At 42.7% G+C, this 22,979-nt stretch overlaps 1 protein-coding gene across 1 annotated transcript in view; it reads left to right on the forward strand.

Annotated features, from left to right (window-relative positions):
* The window catches only part of LRP2 (LDL receptor related protein 2), a 199,828-nt gene extending 181,560 nt beyond the window's left edge, over positions 1-18,268 (forward strand). Inside the window, exons 68-79 of the mRNA XM_036320297.1 lie at positions 976-1,104; positions 2,153-2,373; positions 3,138-3,314; positions 5,890-6,009; positions 8,014-8,104; positions 8,940-9,007; positions 9,192-9,309; positions 9,786-9,915; positions 11,366-11,467; positions 13,461-13,568; positions 16,656-16,727; positions 16,914-18,268. Coding sequence (XP_036176190.1) covers positions 976-1,104; positions 2,153-2,373; positions 3,138-3,314; positions 5,890-6,009; positions 8,014-8,104; positions 8,940-9,007; positions 9,192-9,309; positions 9,786-9,915; positions 11,366-11,467; positions 13,461-13,568; positions 16,656-16,727; positions 16,914-17,075 — 1,498 coding nt within the window. The 3' untranslated portion in view covers positions 17,076-18,268. The remainder of the gene's footprint in view (positions 1-975; positions 1,105-2,152; positions 2,374-3,137; positions 3,315-5,889; positions 6,010-8,013; positions 8,105-8,939; positions 9,008-9,191; positions 9,310-9,785; positions 9,916-11,365; positions 11,468-13,460; positions 13,569-16,655; positions 16,728-16,913) is intronic.
* Positions 18,269-22,979: the final 4,711 nt, after the last annotated feature.

Genomic DNA, 22,979 nt, shown 5'->3' on the forward strand with positions numbered 1-22,979 from the left:
CTAACAGTGGGAAAATGTTTGCAAGGGAAGGCTTAGGCTTGCTGCCTCTCGGGGAGAATGGAGAGTCACTTGTCATACTAAATAATTTTTACCTTTAAACAACTTGTCTGGTGTTCCTGGAAGATTTGAACATCTCTGAAGTTAATGAGGTCCCCACTGTGGCTGCAGGCTAACAGGAGAGACTTATTCTAGCATGTTCTGCCATGAATCTAGGTCTCAGTGAATTAGGAACTTGAAACTCTTGACTTCAACACTTCCTCCGCAAAACCAAGCAGGCAATGCCAGATCTGTTTTCCTGTTTGAAGTTGTACCTCTTTCTCAGCCTTAATGAATGAGTGAATTAAGAAACAGATGGAAATCTTTCTGCCTGGGAGGGACTGAGACCTGCAGTCTTAGGGATGGAAAAAGGGCAGGATGGCCTCAGTCTTAGACATGGAAGAAGGGCAGGAGGGTCGCAGTGTTAAGGATGGAAGAAGGTCAGGATGGCCACAAGTTTAAGGATGGAAGAGGGGCAGGATGGCCTGGCTGAGTTTGTTATTATGAAAGGCTATTTCCACTCATCCTTGGAAATGATGCCAGATTCCTACTGATTCCAGTGGAGTCTTGGCTGAAGAGGAAGCCTACTCATGGGCAATCAGAATGAAAGGACCGTCCAAAAATTGCTTAAAGCTTCTACCTGGAAGTACATGTCTCATAAGAATGCCAGATGTGAGTCCATCATCATTTGATCCTGGCTGATTCAGCCGCTTTGACTGATCAAGCAGGAGTTCCCCCTTTCCCTCTCTTCTCCACTTGTAACCTTCCACAGATGTCCCCTTGGCAATCCCCAGTGGGGGAGACCATGCCCAGGTCACTAGCAACTGAGTAGCTGTCATGCCAGCCGGGATTTCCAAACTAAATGTTCTCACCCTCAGAACTCCTAGAAGTGGTCAGTCTAGACTTTTTGGTTGTTTAACACTGTCCCTCTAAATTCAGGCATATTTACTGGTCGGATGCCAGGAGTCAACGGATTGAGGTGGCTAAACTTGATGGGAGGTACAGAAAGTGGCTGATTACCACCCAACTAGATCAACCAGCTGCCGTGGTTGTGAATCCCAAACTAGGGTAAGTACTTGAAGGAGCATTTAATGTTCTAGCTATTTTCTACTTGGATTCTCAAAAAAAAATTTACATGTATTTGATTATTTTCCCCCAATTGCACTAAAATTGTCTTTTGACTTTTTTGGAGTGACATCTATGACTATTTTCAAGAATTATAATATGCCCTAAAGATCATTTAGGACCAACCAGACTTGAGATCTATGCTAAGGGGAAGGCCTCTGGCCACATATTTTCCAGACCCCAGTTAATCTAAATTCCACACATTCCTCAAAAGAATTTAAGGATGGATCTATACCTGATGATTGGTTTAGACTAGAGACTGCAAATTGGTGGCTGGTAGGCTAATATGGCCCATAAGCATATTTGACTTACTGAGTTGCTTACATTTTTAAAGTTTTAAAAATCTGTATTTGGTACTTGAAAAATCAGAAGTGATAACACTAGGTAGGTATGTCTTCCTTGAGGTAGTTTTGCCTGGAATTTTTAGACAAGACCTTGTCTGCCCTTCACTTCATGTGTATAACTACTCTGCTCCATGCATTTATCTTACCTGCCTGATCCTTTCTAGGGTTTTGAAGTGGCACAATCCCTGGTCTACTCAATTCTTTCATAATTAAGCCTTAATTGGATGCAAAATAATGCCTTTTAAAAGAGTTCGATGGTAAGCTCCCTGAGGATAGGAATCCTTGTTTGATCTCAGAGACATCCCACACACAGAAGAGTGCTTCTTGCACAGAGGCATTCACTAAATATTTTTTGAAGAAGGAACAGCTTTTTTAATGATGTATATATTTTAAAGGGTCTGGGTGTATATCATTGGGCAGGGCTGCCCAGTTTCTATTGAGAAGGTGCAGTTTTCAGGAAGGAGAGATCACAGCTGCCCTGGCTGCCCCTTTTCTCTATGTCTTCTCAAGTAAAGTGTAAAAACAGCATTACTTAGCACTAGGGCTCTAAGAAAAACAGCTGGCTTTCCTGTGGGAAGTCCATGCTCCACTTCAAGGAAGGAGCCTCACTAGATGAAATGCTACAATGAGGAGACTTTCTGTTACAGGCTTATGTACTGGACGGACTGGGGCAAGGAACCGAAAATCGAGTCAGCCTGGATGGATGGGCAGCATCGGAGCATCCTGGTCCGCGAGGACCTCGGTTGGCCGACTGGTCTTTCTATTGATTATTTGAACAATGACCGAATCTACTGGAGCGACTTCAAGGAAAAAACGATTGAAACCATAAAATATGATGGGACTGATAGGAGAATTGTTGCCAGTGCAGGTTAGAAATTAGTTCGAATTTAATGTTCAATAATCAATTAATATCTTTCCAATCTCTTTGCCTATTTTCTCAGAAAGGAACTCCAATTTTAAGAAGTGGTTTATGTTAATTCTTAAATATCACTTTCCCCAGCTCTCAGCTGCTGATTTAAATGCAAATGAACTCCTTAGCAATGCTGTAATTAAGTTCTTTTTACATAATTTTTTAAAAAATGCTCTCAGCAGCAGATATTAAAATGATTAAGGTTCCAGTTGGGTTACCTTGAGAGAGGAGGTGGTCCTATGGACCGGGCTAACCCATGTCTAACCACTTTTAGACACATTTGTTCTTATCGTGCTGGATTGTTCATTTTGCACAACTGGAAACACCTAGAAGGAGACAAACGTATTTTTTCTTATCCAGATTGTCGAACTGCAGGAATCCAGCACATACCAGGTTTTCCTGATAAGCCGTGTCTTGTTTTCAAGGAAAAAAAATTCACCGCCAAACAAATTGTTTTCCAAAAGTAAAATAAAATCAGCACCTTGAAAGTGAGCAAGTCCCCTACCATGGGGATTAGCCAGAGGGCACTCATCTAGTTTAATTTTCGTTATCTTGATCTCTCAGGAGAGCATACTTCTGCGGTTTTGTGTACAGAAAGTCTGCTTGACTGTTCTGGATTGTCAAGCATTGCATTAGTGATTAATTCACACAGAATGAAGGCTGGCACAGAGGTGGGTTCTCTTTTCAGTAACCTGTTTTTCTTTCTCCCTGTGGATAAGCAGCAGTGGACCCTTACAGTCTTGACATCTTTGAAGGCCAGTTATACTGGGTATCGAAGGATAAAGGAGAAGTATGGACACAAGATAAATTTGGGCAAGATAAGAAAGAGAAAATGATGACTGTGAGCCCTTGGCTCACTCAAGTTCGAGTCCTTCATCAACATAGATACAATCAGTCAGGTAACCAGTAACCTTGGAATACAAGGTTCCTCATTCTTTCAAATTAATGGCTATAGTGTTGGAAAATGGTCGTGGATTATAATAGGTTGATCTCTTGGTGCATGAAAGGCGTGTGTGTGTGTGTGTGTGTGTGTGTGTGTGTGTGTGTGGTTTTTATTGGAGGTTGGATGAAATTATTTATGTCACCAGCAGATATGAAGTAACAATATTTCAGTCCTCGCCGTTTGGAGTTATGGGTATGTATTTCCAGGCCACAGCATCCAGCAGGCATGAGACCCCTGCTAACTATGAGTTGCATTAACAAGTCACAGTGTGGGTTTCCTGGACATCATCAGTTTGACCCATTCCTTGCAACTAGGCTAGTCTTATCCTGGGCTGTGTGAGCCTTAGTCTGAGATTGTCCGGCAGGTGCACTTCCATCCCTCCCCCTTTTTCCTATTTTCTTAGTTCTGGTTCCCGCTTCATCAGGTTACCTGTGTTCTAATTCATTGTAAGGTGAAAGGGAAGGGACATTTTTGACGTGAGAAAGGACATAGACTCTTAAATTCTAAATGTCAGATTCTCGTGTCACTTAAGGAAACTGAGGATAGGAGAGACTCAGTAACTCATATGCCCAAGTTGCACAACCAGCAGATGCGTTTTAAACTTAGAAGTGATTTTAAAATTCAATTCCATTGAACCCAGAGCTCAACGTCTTTCCGGTCAAGCTGTGATCAGTATACCTTGATCCAGGTTGAATTCTGTCATGGGGGGACCTTCGATAAGTTGCTTCCCTTCCCATCCCTGTATGCGAAACAAAGGTGGACCCTGAGGTCCCCTTAAGTTCACTGATCCTCTGAGACCCCGAATCAGACTTAACAAATTGGAACTCAGGGATAAACCTCCCAGGAGATGACACTGGTGGCACATGCCCTTTCTGAGACTTCACTGCCTTGTGTGGCTGCTAGTGATCGCTGGTTCTCCAGCCCTTTTCCAAAGCACCCCAGCTCTCCTGTCCTAAGCGCTCCTGCAGCTCTCACACTGGACGGTTCTAAAGGCAGAGCACAGTTACCTGGTGAGCCTCTGGCCCCTGTGGAAAAGGCTGCCCAGGAGTCAGGCAGAGGAGAATCTGGAGACTCTCCCTGAAGGAAAAGCATCAGTCAGCTCAGGCTCTGGCCGCTTTGGAAAGTGCCGAGTGCTGCTGTGTAAGCCAGAGGCCAGCTCCAGCTGTGCCAGGTTACATTTGCTCTGGACCCATAGTTCTCCTCGTTTAGCCTGCGTCAGGATCATCTAGAAAGTGTGTTGAACATATTGCTGCCTCACCCACAGGAATTCTGATTTAACATGCCGGAGGTGGCCTGAGAAGTTTGCCTTTCTAGCAAGTACCCAACTGACGCTAAAGTCGCTGGTTGCAGGACCCCATTTTGAGAATCCCTGCTCCAGGCCCTGCTCACAGTGTGGGCCATGGGCCAGTGGCATGGGTAGCCTGTGGGAGCTGGTTAGAAATGCAGGTTCTCAGGCCATGCCCAGCCCTTTAGAGTCAGATTCCCCAGGCCTTTTGTATGACATTAAAGTTTGAAAGCTCTGCTCTCGAGAGCTGAAGAAATGGTAATGGGATAGGTTCTGAATTAGGCTTTTGGAATGTGCCTTTTTATTTTATTTATCGCCTTGCCTTGTCTATAGTTACATTTTAGGTGACCGAGAATCAGGATCACAGAATGTCAATGTGAGAAGGAATTTAGAGATCATCCAATCCTTTGATAAATCTTTTTTTTTTTTTTTTTTTTTTTTTTGACTGGGGATGCTTACATTTATTTATAGGAGAAAAAAAATTAAAGGCAACAAATCATTGATTCAAGTTCCACTAAGTATAAACTCTCTGTGGATAAAAAAAAGACAATATTCACAAAGTATATCATGTGATAAATCTTAATATATGCTAAGATAGAATTTAGATGGCTCTGTAATTATGTGAGGGACTTTTTAATGGTGGTAATGGAGCCCTATCCCAGAACAATGTAAATATAAATTTCTGTGACTGGGCAACCATCCTTGTGAATAGCTCCCATCTGATTCTGATAATCACGGCTCAAAATCCCCTTGTCTCACAAATAAGGAAACTGAAGCCCAGAAGGAAGTTCTCCTTGGAGGGTGAGGGTGGAAATCACATCTAGTATATGCTTTGGATGGACCACGCATTCTGACCTATTCAAATGTGGGCAATGATAAATCTTGCTGCTGTATTAATGGAGTCTCAGCGGTTTATTGAACTATCTCAAATTGCTTAGCATTGATTAGTTTTCGAGTGATCAGGCACCTATCTGTCAAACCTGCCAGGGCAAAGAGGAGATAGTGATACCAATAGAAAATGGGAGTGGTGCAGAAGTAGGGTGGAGGGCTCAGGGAGGGACTGTGTCACTTTGGTGGGGGGGCTGGGGGCTGGCAGTGTAAATGAGGGTGAATGGCCAGGGGGCACATGGCCTAGAGGTGTTGGGATGTCAACTGTTAGGGCCACAACTCGGTCCATGGGCATATCTTTGGTTGGGTTAATCATTTCCTTCTTTGAACCTAACCGTGGTTCTCATCTGCTTTTCAGTGCCCAACCGCTGTAAAAATGTCTGCAGCCATCTCTGCCTCCTGAGACCCGCAGGATACAGCTGTGCCTGTCCCCAGGGTGCCTCCTTTTTGGAGGGGAGCATGACTGAGTGTGATGCAGGTAGGGGCACTGCCTGGACAGCCTCAGGGGCCTGGGAGAGCTGTCTGCCTTCTTTAGGAGATTCCCTGTCCGTGCTTCACCTCCTTCAGGAGCCTGAAGAATCCTGTGTACTAGGTCCATTGCACAATGGAGCGGTGATGGCTAGGAGGAGGGACGAGAGATGGAGGAACTGTGTCCCGATGCTTTCTGGGAATTATTTGCTAAGAACCTCAGAGATAGGTTCAGTGCCCATACATCTATAGTTGTGTTGTTTTGCAAAGACATTTTGAAAATGGAATTTTCTGTACGGCCTTCTTTCCCTTCCCACCGACCCTGGATGACTACACCCCTGAATCCATTCAGCCTTACCTAGGTTCCTTTAGGTGGAGGACCAGGTTCCTGAAGTGGGGTCTGGGGGCTTATAGAGGGGAGGGCTGTTTTCCTCACTTGCTCATTTCAAAATTTTGACAATCACAAAGGACCACATTATAAAATATACCTGTGCTTTTGGGAGATGGAGGCCAGAGTAGGAAATGCTATGGATAATCTATGCATGGCAAGACATTTTTTCAATGATTCTTAAGTTAAGGAGCTAATAAGCGATGGGGAATAACTAGTGTCTATAACTAGTATCCAGTACTTGGTAAGTTCTTTTAAAAAAAATCATACTGCTGTTGTTCACTCGTGGCCCATTTGATGGCTCACATCCCCAAGTTTTAGACAGTGGGGGATAAAGAGGATTAAGGCACTACCTTGTGACTCTTCCCAACCAGGCTGAAATGTTGGCAGGTTTATAGAATGAACTCAGGGTAAAGAAACTGCTTCCCTCTACCTCCCTTCCCCTATCCCAGTGATCCTGGGGAAATATTGGCAAGACTACACTATTTTGCAATATTTTGAGACTTATTCTATGCTGTAGATGGGTGTTCTGACATTTATTACAATCTCACATTGAAGGAGCGATGTCTAGGTTGTCACTTCATCTACTACTTTGCTCATTTACATGTAATTGCCAAGTGGATTATATTAAGATTCTCATTTAAAAGAACTTGAAGCAAAGGTAGCACATTAATGATGGTAGTCATTTGCATGTGGTCTTGGTTTGGTATATTAATCAATTTATTTGATAGATATTTACTGAGTGCCTACGATGTGCTAAGCACTGTTCTAAGGGTTGGAGATAGTGAGCGAAACAGACACATTCCCTGCTCTTGTTAAGCTTATATCCTAACAGGACAATAAATAGAGAACCCCATAAATATATGATGTCAGGTGGTGAAAGGAGAAAACTAAAGCAGGGTAAGAGGGGTGAGGGTGGGGTAGGATGGGATAGAGAGTTCCAGAAGGCCTCTCTGATAAGGAGTCCTTTGAGTAGAGACTCAAATTGAGTAACTGTGCCAGAAGGGTATTTGAATAAACACATAGTACTTATTGAGTATCTTCTAAGTGTTACACATGGACACACCAGTGACCCATAAGGCACATCCGGGGAATACTTAGGTGCAGGGACCCAGAGCAAGGGCAGTTTTGGAAGACTTAAAAAATGAGGTCTCTAACCAGCTGTCTGTCAAGCATCTCCATGTCTGTTTATTGGTTAATGGCTTGCTGGTACTTTGGAGCCTTTAGTTGAAGTTTGGAGGTGAAATTGAACTCTTGATCTTAATGGGGTTCACAGAAGAGAATTATGAACAATTTGAATGAGAAGGGAATTCCTAAGAAACTTTTTTTTTTTTTTTACCATAGTTCCTTTGAACTATTAATGTATGTGCTGGGGTCTAATTGTTTTTGAGTGAAATTATATAAATTGCCTCCTTTTCCCATGAAATGTATCTCTCCAAGACCTTATTATTGATAAGGAAATTCATCTGACTGAAGGGGAAGGGAAGGTTTTGATAGGGAGAGTACTTAGACCCCCTGCCCCCAACCACCCCACCCCCACCCTAGGCTGGAAGCAGGATTGCCTGGTGTGGGTGCTTTGCTGAGTAGGGCCGACACTAACACGTGCATGGCTTTCCCTTTCTGCAGCTGTGGACAATCCTATCACCATGCCGCCCCCATGCAGGTGTATGCACGGAGGAAATTGCTATTTTGATGAGAATGACCTCCCCAAATGCAAGTAAGTCTGAATGTTGAGGTCTGAGCTATAGGATTTGCTTTTGGGGTAATTCTAGACCTTATAGAAAAACAAGGACAGGAACCTTGCCAGTTCACTAATTATCCCATCTTAACCAGCTTGCCCTCCCTTGGGGAATCCACAGAGAACTAAGGCAGTGCTTCTCAAACTGTACAGCACCTAAGGACCACCTGGAGTCTGGATCAAATGCCCCATCCATTTTATTCACAGGATTCCACATTTCTAACAAGCTCCCAGGAGGTACCACAGCATTGTGGGCCACCCTTGTGGGGAGAAAGGAGTTAGAGAAATGACAACTACCACATTTTCCTACTCATCTGGTCTTGTCGATTACAACTGGATTTTGGGAGAGGGGCTGCGCAGCAGAGCTGCTTTAAGACCAGGCATACATGAGGAGCAGAGACTGAGCTCAAGACTCGGGAAGGAGAGAATTGTTGAGAAAGCTCTAACACAGAACAAGATAAATGGAGGTCTTTAAAAGTAATGAAATCACATCAAAGGAAAGGACACAAAATGGTTTCCATTTTTACTCCTTAAGGAAAAGGCTGATGGATTAGAGAAGACACCAATAGGTTTATTTGATGAGATTGACCTTGTAGATGCCACAGCTATTTCATTGAAAGTGAATTTCCAAAGTCAGATTACTGTTCATTCTGCTCTTCCACTCTTGGCAGAATAAATGGAAGTCATGCAGGATATATTGTTCAACATATAATTTACTCAGTCAAACTTCTCTCTACCTCAAGATGTGCTTATAAAATTGCAGTAGATGCCTAAGAACGCAACATCTTGTGAACAATTCTTCTTTTCCTTTCAGGTGTCCCAGTGGCTACATGGGAAATTACTGTGAAATAGGGCTTTCAAAAGGCATTTCTCCAGGAACAAGTAAGTTTGAAGAATATGAGCTATCTGGAAATACTTCCCAGTGCCTAAATTGAGTGCTATTTATATTCTGTGTGACCCAGTCTTTGAAGAATGGATGGTGCTAGTCCCCAGCTTCTACAGCTAAGACTGGCTCTTCTCCTTCCCATGTTAATGTGTTTGCTTCTTCTCCCCTCCTCGATGGCAGCAATGGCCGTGCTGTTGACAGTCATCCTGATCATCATCATTGGAGCTCTAGCAGCGTTAGGATTTTTCCACTACAGGAAGACTGGCTCCCTTCTGCCCTCTCTGCCCAAGCTGCCAAGGTCAGTTCCATTATGTGGAGCATTTATTTTAGAAGCCTGTGTGATTGGGACCATGTGAAAACAACGAACTTAGTTGTGTGTTATTTTTTTTTTAAAGTTAAAAAAAGCACAATACATAGCTCACCTGTTCTGCAGAAACCAAAGGGAGGGAACTTAAAGCAGTCACTTCAAATCACAACTTCTTAATCAAGTGCTTCAAAGAAACCTGAAGGCAAATCACATTTTCTAGTCCACGTGGTTGTGCCTGCTGGTGGGCATTCAGGTTACGCGGAGAGCAGTTGGCTGTGTGACGGGCGAGGCTGGCCCTCTGTTACATCTCAAGATTTGCCACTTCCAGGGGGCCAAGGGGATGCACTAGAGTGGGAACCCTGAACTATCTTCCTTTTAGTAAGACTTAGCAATATGGAGAAAAGGGTACTCTTGCAAAAGGCTGTTAAAAAAAACAATAACACTGTTTCGATGGCTTATTTTCTCAGCTTAAGCAGTCTGGTCAAATCCTCTGAAACTGGGAATGGGGTGACCTTCAGATCAGGGGCTGATGTTAACATGGATATTGGAGTGTCTGGTTTTGGCCCTGAGTCTGCTATTGACAGAGCAATGGTGATGGTGAGTGTGGTTTCAAAATGACTATGTGGAGGTTCTCATTTTTACTGTTTTACAAAAGAAGCACTTTTTAAAAAATAAAGAATAAAATTAAGCTAGAAAACAAAACAAAATTGTATGCCTCTCAGAAGAAACTCTTCACTATACATACAAACTAGGAAACATTAGGTTTGTTGCAGACAGAAATGTGTGGAAAAATGGTAAAGTTGAAACTTTTTTTGCTCTGTGCCACTCTGTTGAATTGGAATCCTAAGCAGTCTCAATTAAGTTTAATTAGAATCTTAAACAGATTTTTGGGAGAGGAGGGGAAAGAGAGCATGATATTCTCTTCTTATTTGATGATCTTTGTATTTTTAAAGGGAGGAATAAGGAACTACATGTTCCCTGGTGTTGTTTATTTTCCCACCAATGTATAGTGATGGAATAAACAGTGATTTTAGAGTCAGCGGTTGGTTGCAATAATAACTCTGCTTCCTTCTAAATATGTATTAATAGGCATGGAGCTTGACCTCTCTGTACAATGGGTACAATAATACCTGCCTCCATCTGTAAAATGCCTCCTGTGAGGACCAAATAGATATTTCATGAGTGGGCTAGTACAGGTTAATCAGTACAGTGGGGCCTTGACTTATGAGTTTAATTCCTCCCGAGACCGAGCTCGTTAACTCAAATTACTCTATCAACTCAATGCAAAAAATCGGCCGAGAGACAGCTGGTATCTCAAAAAACTCGTTAGCCAGGACACTCGTAAGTCAAGGCGCCCCGGTATAGGGAAAGCAATTTCAGCATTCTGCCTTTCCCCCAAGCTTTCATTTTTGCCCCTGCCTAAAAGCACACAATTATCCCTTCTTTCCCCCTCCCTCTTCTCTACTTTGCTCTTTTTCCACTACCCACCCTTTTCTCTGTTGTTCAAACCCAACCCCCAAGTATTAAGGTGCCAAGACATAGGAAGAGTGTTTCCATTTTCTTGAGCTGACTGGTTAGTCCATTATGGTACTTTACATCAACAATTTTCATCCCGTGTGCCACAAGAATTTTTAAAACATGCCATGCTTAATAATTTAGTCAGGGGCACAGACCTCTTTTCTCTTAGTTGGTAAAATAAAATAAAAAATGACAGCAGCCAACACAACAATAGCCATTTGATGTGAACGAATCAAAATTATATCTATTTTTTTTGTCAGATTGCAAAAATATCTCTTTTTCGGTGTGCTGCAGAATTTTAGTAATTCGTTTATGTGTGCCATGAGATGAAACAGGTTGAAAATCACTGCTTTACATAGTGGTTTGCTGGGTGCAGGTTTTATATCTCTGCTGCGGGTTATTTATTTATGTATTTTTGCCATTTGGGGGAAAATTTGAGATAGCACCTAGCATGCCTCTCAGCATGAGGAGAACACCTTCCTGATGTGTGAATCAGGTCAGTATGCCATAACCTTTTTTCCTTTACCAGAGTGACCACTTTACCATGGAGATGGGGAAGCAGCCCATAGTCTTTGAAAACCCAATGTATGCAACCCGGGACAGTGCTGTCAAAGAGGCTCCGCAAGCCCAGGTGAGCCGTCACACGGGCCTTTCTTTCAGGTGCTACGACTGCTGGACCTTGTTCTTTTGAGGAATGAATGCCCCTCAAATGGAAGGAAGCATGTGGTCCAATCCTCAGCTTCACTATCTGCAGTCACAAGACTGACCCAAGGAATACAACCAGAATCCTGTTCTGTCGTACAGTTGTTGATATTTGGCAACCATTCTGGGGGTGCTGACCAAGAACCTTTTCATTTTGGAAAAAAAAAATGTTTTTATTGATTTTTAGAGAGAGGAAGGGAGAGGGAGAGAGAGAGAGAAACATTGATGAGAGAAACATCCATTGGCTGCCTCCTGTACACTGGGGATTGAGCTCAAAACCCAGGCCTGTGCTCTGACCCAGAATCGAACCAGCAACCTCTTGGTGCATGGGACAACGCCCAACCAACTGAGCCTCACCGGCCTGGCAAGACCCTTTTTATTCTGAGTGGTCAAAGCAAGAGGATTCACTCTGAATCCATTCAGAGGCTTGGCAAACACAGTGCCTGACTCACGGGGCTCCCTATAAATATTAGAGAAATAAATGAGTGAATGATCGACAGGTCATCATGCAGAGATTTGGGCTGTACTCTCTGGGTTCTTACTGGTATCACAAATGTGTGATTTGAGGTGATCTCCCTATGCTTGCCTTTCTCATACTTTTCTGAAAAGTAAAAACATCTCCAAAGAGGCAGATACTGACATTTCTTTGATGAAGCCCCACTGCCCACTTATCTTGCAGAGGAGCAGGGAGATGAGACAGTGTATGCATGAAGGGAAAAACTTTTCATTAGGTCAGTAGCCCCAACACCACGTCCAGTGCGTGCCCGAGGTTAGCCTGTGCTTCCTTTGTCAAAACCACTGTGGCCTCAGTGAAATACAGTTTTAGTGTTAACACCTAACCTTCTTTTGTAATCACAAGATAATGGTACATGTTAACACAAGATAGGAATGTTTATTTTATGAATAGCTTCCTTAAGATCAGAAATGTTTGAATCTTGAAAGCATTTCACCTAATCCTCTGGTAGCCAGGTAGCAAAACTTTGGTTGCATGGTAAGATCAATATGATATTTAATTTGACATTTTCACTTGAAATAAAATGAGGCCATGTTTACAAACACATACCCAAGTTCAAGAAGAAATGAAGGGGGTGAATGCAAAAATATAGGAAAAGGAGGGAATTTCTATCCTGTAATTTATTGATTATATATATATCCATGGTAGTTTGGGCTTAAGAGGGAATGTGTGGAGGGATATTACTAGTAATTCCATTATACCTCATTTAAAAGATGCAACCCCTGGTAGTTACAGAATAGTCACAGAGATGTAAATTACAGCATAGGGAATATCGTCAATAGTACCATAATAACTATGTGTGGTGCCAGGTGGGTACTTGAAACATTGGGAGGACCACTCTATAAAGTACATGATTTTTTTCAACCACTATGCCATACATCTGAAATTAATACAGAATAATAATGAATGTAAACTGTAATAAAAAATTTAAAAAATATAAAAATGTAACCCCTGTTAAGCAGTCTGCTGAAATTATTAATTTTATTCTAAGTATCCAAAGATAAGATTCTTAGTTTACTAATGAGTTTGGTAATAATTCATGCTGTTCTCCCAGGATTTTGGCTGCCAATGTACAACCAGAGTATCTTTTATCCCAAACTATGGTCCACAGCGGGAAGAAGTGGGCATGGAGAAAATAATAGAAATTGCTGTTACTGAGTGAGAGTGTGACCAGTGGTGGAGGTATTTGCCTCCCAGGATTAAGGCATGAGATAGATGACTTAGTGGCTGGTGCTGCTGACTCTGGGGAAATGGGAGGGGAATTTATTCCTGGGCTCCAAGGTCAGCCTCCTATAATAAAATTGGTGCCTGACCTTGTCTGTGGGCAAAACAGAACCAAGGACTTGATAAGAAACTTCACAGCAAAAATTCTTTCAAAACTGGATAATGGCCTCTAATGTTTACACAGGTGACTGCATCGGAAAATGTGGAGAACAAGAACTATGAATGTCCCATAAACCCTTCTGAGATAGCTCCAGACACAAAGCCAACTTCCCCAAGTGCTGAAGGAACTCAGGTAATGGGCTAACCTCTGAAATGACATGGGATTTGGAGAGGACTTTGGAATTGCTGGGGTTTTTTTTTATCCTAGGCAAACTAGGGAGACCCCAATAGGCTCATAGAGCCCAAGATGTGTAGGCAGTTAATAAAGATAATTTTTTGAGGAATTATAAGTTAACATTTTCCCACCAAATAAATCTACATTCTAACACTGAGATGGGAATGATGTTCTTTGTGACATGGGAGATCACACAGAAGAGAAGGGCAACAGACTTCTGGGTCCAGCATCTTCAGACCAGAGGCATTTAATTTGAGAGAATGACTGAATATTAATAAAGAGCTCCCTGGGTCAAGGATACATACATAGAGAAGACCCTTTCCTTTCCTGCGTAATGCAGTTTTTCTAAGTGTACATATTCCCTCAATAATGTATGTTGTTCTTAGTTCTACTACTGTCACCTATGTTCACCACTAGATGGCACTAATTTATACCCTCTTCATCTATCTGTCCACTGTCCAACCATTATTGCCCTCATTGTGCCAGACACAATGTTTAATACTGGAGATTAAAAGAAAAAACTAACCACTTTATAGAGCTTCCCTACCATTCCTATAGTCCCTTGAAATTTTTAGATTTGGTCTACAGAGAGAAATTCAATAAATAAATTTATGTAAAACTTAAAAAAAATGTTTTTATTGATTTCAGAGAGGAAGGGAGAGGGATAAAGAGATAGAAACATCAATGATGAGAGAGAATCATTGATCGGTTGCCTCCTGCACACCCCCTACTGGGGATAGAGCCCACATCCCTGGCATGTATCCTGGACTGGACTCGAACCTGGGACCCTTCAGTCCACAGGCTGATGCTGTATTCACTGAGTCAAACTAGCCAGGGCTGTATGTAAAACTCTGTATCACTAGTTTTCTTGGACACATAGAAGGTATCTGCGATCTAGCTGTTTGATTCTGAAAAAACTCTTTTACCTCTGAGTACTAGAGTCCTAATGCTTCCCCTTGAGGGCACTATTGGCAAATTGGTTGGGATGATTCTTTGTGGTATGAAACTATTCTATGCATTTTCGGGCATTTTAGAATTCCTGGCTCCTGTCCACTAAGTACCATCATGTGTCCCACAATGCACTGTGATGCCAGGCTGAAAACAATAGGATCTGAATGTCTCAGTTCTAAGGTTCTATGTCCTCTTCTGTGAAGTAATACAAACAAACACAAGTCTAAGGGTAGTTAGAAATTTTATCACTTTATATAATCCTTATTTCTCAGTACCTCAAACTTTTGTTCTTCTTGTTCAGGTCAAAATAAAAGTAGAAGAGGCACTTGGTTAGGATCACCCTAGGTCAGTAATGGCGAACCTTTTGAGCTCCACGTGTCAGCATTTTGAAAAACCCTAACTTAACTCTGGTGCCGTGTTACATATAGAAATTTTTTGATATTTGCAACCATAGTAAAACAAAGATTTATATTTTTATATTTATTTTATATATTTAAATGCCATTTAACAAAGAAAAATCAACCCAAAAAATGAGTTCGCGTGTCACCTCTGACACGCGTGTCATAGGTTCGCCATCACTGCCTTAGGTTGACATTAATGTACCAAAGAGGCTCACAAATTTATCTTTCATCAGTAAATCTGCTCAAGTGACTCAAAGAACATGAACTATACCTAAGCTCTGTCATTTTCTAAAAGTCGTGTTGACCTGCATTGGATTTCCCAAGGATATAAACATGAAAATCATGCCCTAACTGGTTTGGCTCAGTGGATAGAGCATCGGCCTGTGGACTGAAAGTTCCCAGGTTTGATTCCGGTCAAGGGCATGTACCTTGGTTGTGGGCACATCCCCAGTGGGAGGGGTGGGAGGGGGGTTCAGGAGGCTATTGATCGATGTTTCTCTCTCATTGATGTTTCTAACACTCTCTATCTCTCTCCTTCCTCTCTGTAAAAAAGTCAATAATAAAATATATATTTTAAAAAATGAAAATCACCACCATTTCTTTGGTTAGTAATTGCATAATTCTAGGCAGCCATTCCATACTAAAGCAATGACTTTTAAGAGTTTGGGCCTTTCCCATTTAAGTGTAAGTTTCCAGAGGGTGGGCTCTGACACGAATGCCTTCATCTTCCCCTTGGTGGTGGCCATGTGTAACATAGGTCCACACTTCATGTGGGTTGAAGGGAATGGTCTCTTCTACTTCTCCTATAGTCAGGCGCTCCCCGCTCTGCATATTGGTCTCCTATTTTCACAGAGCAAGAGGCACCCCATAAAATGAGATACCTTAGCTACCCGAGAGACTGTCTGTTCCCTGTCTACCCTTCCCCGTCCACTTTCATCGGGCAGCCAGACCTGTGCCAGTATTGCCACCACCAGCAACTTTTCAGCAAGACAGGGCCCGCCCATCATAGCCTAGGATGATTTCTCTTGGGATTCTTTTGTTTACGGGCTCTGAGTCCTGTAGTCTTTGCCTACTCTTCTACCTACAATTCAGTTATATAATCTTGCTGTGACTCCATGTTGTCATCTGTAAAATAAAGATAATAAAGAGCACCTGGCTCACAGAATGATTGGGAAGATTCAACAGAAAGTCCCTGACACGTACGTAGCAAGCTCTCAGTAAATGTTAGTTGTGTTTGTTATCCCTGTTATTACTATAATTACAGAAGGAAATGACGAGGGAAGAAGGGATATGCTTGAGTTGACCAGGGATCAAGATATTTTATGAAATGAGTTACAATATGACTTTTTCTTTAAAATTTCAGCAGCCCCAGAAGAAACCTCTTCCCTATCTCTATCGAAGCTTCTAGATATTATAGACACACATCCTATGAACTATAAAGTTCAAACCAAGGAAATGTTTTAAAATTATTCAGTGAAAAGAGCCCAAAGAGTTCCAGTTACTGTTCAGGGACCATTGGAAGAGGAATTGAACAGTTCACCACATGGGCCAGGTCACATGGTCCTAGCTCCCAAATTGCCTTTTGCTTCAGTGAGAAGAAATGTTAAAACCTAGACAGGGGTGGAGGTGGGCAGGGTGGAGGAAACCCATGAAAAAATTACTGAAGGTTTTCTGATTCCTCTTTTTCATTTAGGCAACAAAGTGGAATATCTTCAAACGAAAACTGAAACAAACTACCAACTTTGAAAATCCAATCTACGCAGAGGTAATTTTTTAACAATTTTTCTTAGCACAGGTGTTCCTTCTTAGCAGTAATCACTTGCTTGGCTGAATTGGACATACAATCAGAATATTCTGAGCAAACTGGCAAAGATCCATCTTCTTTACACAGAGCTGTTTCTGGTCAGGTTGGGGGTGTAAGTGGCTAATTCGTGTTTCCTTGTGGTCTCAGATGGAGAACGAGAAAAAGGAAAGTGCTGCTGGGACTCCACCTCCATCCCCTTCGCCCCCTGCGAAAGTGCCTGCGAAACGAGCCCCAGCTCCTGCCTACACCGCCACAGAAGACACTTTTAAAGACACAGCAACCCTTGTTAAAGAAGACTCCGAGATGTAGCTGTGCTACAGTTACTTAGGGAATAATTAGAAACACACTTTTGCACATATATTTTTTACAAACAGATAAAAAATGTTAACATTCAGTACTTTATTAAAAAATATATTTTTCCCCTGTTCACCTGTAGTTGGAAATGTCTGTGGAAACTATGCCTTGTGTGTCTTTTTTTTTTTTTTACTTAATGCCATCTCATATTTTTACAAATAATTATCACAATGTACTATATGTATATCTTTGCACTGAAGCTCTATCTAAAGGTAATGCTATAAATATATTGTACATTTGTAAATTTGGGAAAGGTGATCACAACATTAAATTTGCTAAGAAACTACCTGCTGAATTGGTCGGCGGTCATCCCAGAAAATGACCCAATGAGGAGAGGGATGGACTTGCGGTCCTTAGAAGAGGCTCCACTCTTACTCCCTGTAGAATTGCCCAGGAAGGGAATCCAGGCCCCACCATGAGGTCCATGTTTACACATCAGCACCTAATGTTCAGTATCACCGGTAACCTGATTAATAAGCACATTGGCAGAGGGCACTGTGTGTTGCACTGACCTCTGGATTTGACCGTAGACACCTCCGCTAATGCAAGAAGGTGGAAAAAGCGATTTCATTTCACCCTCCCGCGTATTTGCATTGTCTAACCAGAGTGCTCTGTTTCACGTTATCTCACAGGTCACCAAGGCGACATTTTTATTTGTCGTGTCTATGAAAAAATCCCATGTTGTTAAGCACAAGTTAGTTTGCAGAGAGTCTGTGTCTAATCGAATGACTTGTTTCACTTGACGGACCACAGGGTGACTCATGTCCTGGCCTGGCTTCTCAGGTGGTCACCTGCCCTAGACACGAGCTCAGTAGTTGAATTATTAAAACCAAATCTGTGACTTCATGAAGTAAGGTGCGAAACAGCTACCAGCTAAGCAAGGCCTCAACTGGGTTTTTGTTTCTGTGTGTGAAAATATCATTATAATGACTATTTATTTCCTAAGTTGAACATGAATAGAAAGGGAAACTGTTCTTATCGAGCATTTTTGTAAGGTTCTTTGGCTAAATCATACATTTCTATCAGAATGCACTGTAGAGTCCAGCTCTGCCCTTGAGTAATGGGTCTAGTCCAGCTGTGGGCAAACTACGGCCTCGCGGGCCGGATCCGGCCCGTTTGAAATGAATAACACTAAAAAAAAAAAGACCGTACCCTTTTATGTAATGATGTTTACTTTGAATTTATCTTAGTTCACACAAACACTCCATCCATGCTTTTGTTCCAGCCCTCCGGTCCAGTTCAAGAACCCATTGTGGCCCTCGAGTCAAAAAGTTTGCCCACCCCTGGTCTAGTCTCTACAACCAGAACAATGGCAGGAATATCCCATTGTCATAAGTAGCATTCCTGGTTCTCTGTGCTAATATTGCACATTTTAAAAACAATGAATGAATGAATGGACGGATGGACGAATGAATGAAACATGTACTACTGATTATTTTATTCCTGAGCTCTCAAAATATTTGTTGCTCAAATTTTGAGGGCTCATTGTAATTACTTTGAAATGTATTTTGATTAGAAAAGCAAATGGAAATGATGCTGCTGAAAATTTTCTAATAAATGTGTATTTTATCAGACTTCTTTTGTGTAATTCTCAAGCCTGGGCCATGAATCTTGTGTTTTGCTGTAAAGAGAGCTTGGGGCTTTGAGTGCTAGGGAACCTGAGAGAGGGTCCAGGCAGAAGCAGAGGGACTGTGAGCATTCAGCCACAATGGGCCTGGCGGGGAGCTCTCAGAAAGAAGAGTAAGCTAACCTGCCTCCTGCGCGCGTGCCCCCCCCCCCCCCCCCCCCCCCAGCCAGAGCAAGCCCATGCCCTTCCCATCCCTTCCCTCTTCTCCTCTCCCTCCGGCCCCAGTCACGTTACCATTGGCTTCCTCACTCCCAAGCTCAAAGTGCCCTTCCTTTACCTCTAGAACTTGTTTCCTAAGCCTGTTTCTTCTAAGAATTACTTTTTCTACCTCTGTGATTTACCTAATAGGAGTTCTCTTACAAAAAAAAATAAGCCAGCCCAAAGACTTCCTCTAGGTTCCCACCTGGACTCTCTGAGTGGGCAGCCCCTTTAATTGCCTTTCAAAGCCAAGTCCCACCGTGCCTTTTCCTTCCTTATACCCTAGGCCGGGAACCAGGTTCCCCATTTTGTCTCTACCTGTGTCCCAGAGCTTAGCATTAAGTACCCACTGCTGAGGGTCATGGCGATGGTCCCAGCTGGAGAGGGTTTGGTTCAAATGGGATTCCACTTCAGTGGGTGCATTTTGATGTCTTAACTCTGGAGAGTGAGGGCTGTATCAGGAATTGAATATCAGGAGTGAAAAGGAGCCAAGAGAACCTGTTCTTGAAAATGCTGGCAATTGCCAGCTTTCATATTTGTCTGGGGCTTTAAGCTCAATAAGAAATTATTCTGGAGAATTTATTTTCTGAGAGTTTCCTGCTTAAGTTCATTTCTGGGTTACTGCCCAGCAGCTTCCTAGTCCTAAAACCTTTCTTAACTCTTATCAAAACTTCCTGTCCAAAGGAAGCCTGCAGTGACTTGGAGGCTATTGAAGGCAGAGAAATTGATGCTGGCCCATGTCCACCACTATCTTGCCTTCAGTTAACATGAATGGAAATTGATAAAAGCTCTTGGAGGAGAGGGCTTCACTCACATGAGGGACCTCCTTGTGCTGGACTGGCTTTGGGGTGCTCCTTCCCAGTGGGTGCTGGCTTCTCCAGCTATGAAGGGTGCTGGGGTCCAACCCCAGCAGGTCCAGGGGTCCCCAAAGGTGTGGACGGAGTCGGCGAAGAAGGAATGACACGGAGACAGCGTCCAGTTGATCAGCAGCCTAGCCAGGATCTCTAGCCAGGATCTCCAGCCAAGTTCTGTTCAGGATCTCCAGCGAAGTTCTGGTTAGGATATCCAGCCAGGTTCTGTGTCCATGTTCTCTTGCTAGGTTCTCCAGCCAGGTTCTCCAGGTTCTCCAGCCAGGTTCTGTCACCAGATTCTGTAGCCAGGTTCTGTCTCTAGGTTCTTCAGCCAGGTTCTGTCTCTAGGATATGTCTCCAGGTTCTGAGGCCAGTTTCTGTCCAGGATCTTTTGCCATGTTCTCTCGCTAGGTTCTGTCTCTAGGTTCTGAGGCTAGTTTCTGTCCAGGATCTTTTGCCATGTTCTCTCCAGTGAAGTTCTGTCTCTGGGTTCTGTGTAGGTTCTGTGTCTAGGTTCTGTCTCCTGTTGTCTTGTTACATCTGTATTTATACCAGTTGATTCCAATCCTAACAATCTCTATTCCAAAGGTTAGGATATTTCTTACCTCCATTCCAGGGAGTAAAGATTATGTAGTTTAAGCATGATTGTTCGTAGTTAAAGTGATTAATTACCCGCCTGGCACTTAGTTAAGGGGTTTTATTCCCTCCCTAACTTCAGGGGAAAATCCCTACCTGGGGAAACAACCTTTCTCAGAGAGGTGACCTTGGTTAAAACACATAGTGCCAAGAAGGTGAGCAAACATTAAGAACAGTATGCCATATATGCCAGGTCCCTTGAAACAGCAAGGATGGACGGGCTCCCAGCAGAAGGGCCAAGCCAGCCCTGACTAGCTGCCACTAGCATTAACTTTTTCTTTGCATGAGTCGTTAGCATTTACATACATAACAAACCAATGCCTTGGCTTATTCTGTAGAGAAATAAATCTGCCAGGACAGGCTGACTATTAGTGGTCTGCCTCCTGCTGTGTCTGATTATGCAAGATGCTGGTTCCTGGGAAACAAAAGAGGCAGGCAAATGTGAGTTTTTCTGAGCTCTGCTTCAAAACGGAGGGTGGAGTCAAACAGCTCAGTTAGCTAACCTATCCTAATTTTTATTTGTAATTTCCTGGGCGGTCTCTCCTTAATCAAGTGGATGCATGTCCTTTCTGCACTCTAACAGACCTTCCAACTTCACCTCCATTCTAGTCTTGTCACACATTATAATCGTCCTTCCAGAATCTCTCTCTTACCCTGTGTAAGTACTAGTATATCGGGGACAATGGCTAGCTTCCACTCCTGTATCCCATAGCCCCTACTATTGCACCTGCCACTTAATCGATGCTGAATAAACATTAGCTCCACAAATAAATACAGTCATGCACTGATTAACAATGGGGATATGTTCTGAGAAATTCATTGTCAGGTGATTTCCTCATTATATGAACATCATATAATGCCCTTACACAAACCTCGATGGTATAGCCTGTTGCTCCTATTCTATAAGCCTGTTACTATACAAACATGAAGTTAAATCAAACACAAGAGAAAATGATGCAATAAGGAGGCACAGTGAAGATGTATGAGGGGGCTACTGTTTTATGGCAAACTTTTTTTTTAATAAGTAGAAAGAATATATTTAAAATGATAAAAGGTGTAGCATAATAAATACATAAATCAGTAACATAGTCATTTATTATTATTACCAACTATTAGGTACTCTCCATAATTGTATTGCTGTACTTTTATATGACTAGCAGTGCAGATTTGTTTGCACCAGCATCACCAGCATTGTGCTGCGATGGCTACGATGCCACCAGGCCATAGGAATTTTTCAGCTTTATTATAATCTTGTGGGACCACGTCATTATGTGGCTCATGACTGTAAAAGAAGTACTTTAAGGCTAAGGCAAGAAAGAAATCCTCTCAATGAATCTGGAGCTTGCAGGGAAAGAGGAATGATGTCATGGGCACACATTTGTCCTGCCTACCTCACAGGCTGGCTCAGAGGAGTTAATGCATATGATGCTGTGCTGGTCACCATAGGTACCATTGACACTTATAGCTTGACTTTTTTCTTCTTCTAAGCTCCTGGGACTTATAAAGGCGTTTGATTGACTAAGATGGTAAAATGTTGTTTAAAAGACATCTGAAGAGTTAACATCAGACCATTCCAGAAAGATTCCTGAGAAGAAAGGAGACATTACTAAAAGTCCACCTGGATGTAGGTAGGAAGCTCCATCTTCCGTGTCACTTAATCCCTAAAACTTACCAGTGATCCTGTCCAGAACAGGGCTGCTGAGAGCCACTCAGGAAACCACTCTGGGTTCTGGCCTTTTGAGCCCAGGCTCTGGTAGCTGGTGTCCACCCAACAGTCAGCAAGTGCTGTTCTGTACACAGTACAGGGGACCCCCACTAACGTCGTGTGAAAATTCCTGGAAACTGCGACTCTAAGCAAAACGACTTATAACGAAACCAATTTTACCATAGGCTCATTGATAGACACAAGAGTTAAATTCCTGTGGTATATTTCTGGTCACAAAAAACATCGCCAAGCACTAACTAAAGACCCCAAACACTTCTAATATTAGACATTAAAATGTGTGCTATATATACACTTAAGAAAGATTCATAAAAACAAGTAAGGTAATGATTTTCCAACCTGCTTATTCCAGTTCAGGGTCACAGGACATGGCAGTAGCAAGCGTCTAGGTCAGTGGTCGGCAAACTGTGGCCCCTTGAGTGTGGCTCTTCCACAAAATACCACGTGCGGGCGCGCACGTACAGTGTGATTGAAACTTTGTGGCCACATTCAAAGGGCCAAAGAGCCGCATGTGGCTCGTGAGCCGCAGTTAGCCGACCACGGGTCTAGGTAATTGTGAAACCGAATGAGAGAATGCACTAGAATGTAAGCTCCATGAGGACAGTGACCTTTTTCATTTGTGCGATAGTCCTAGTGCTCATTGTTCTTAGTTCCCAAATCCTGCTGAATGAATTACGTAGTACATACCACTTAGCCCAGGGCCTGGAGCTCCTCCATCGTTGCTTCCCCACGTGGGAGGGCCAAAGCACAGTTAGCCTCATACTTGATCAAGAGTTGATTTTGCTGCCTTCCTTCTACAATTCAGAGAGAGGGCTCAGACTTAT

The sequence above is a fragment of the Myotis myotis genome, unplaced genomic scaffold (genome assembly GCF_014108235.1).
Source record: "Myotis myotis isolate mMyoMyo1 unplaced genomic scaffold, mMyoMyo1.p scaffold_m19_p_8, whole genome shotgun sequence".
Taxonomy (NCBI): domain Eukaryota; kingdom Metazoa; phylum Chordata; class Mammalia; order Chiroptera; family Vespertilionidae; genus Myotis; species Myotis myotis.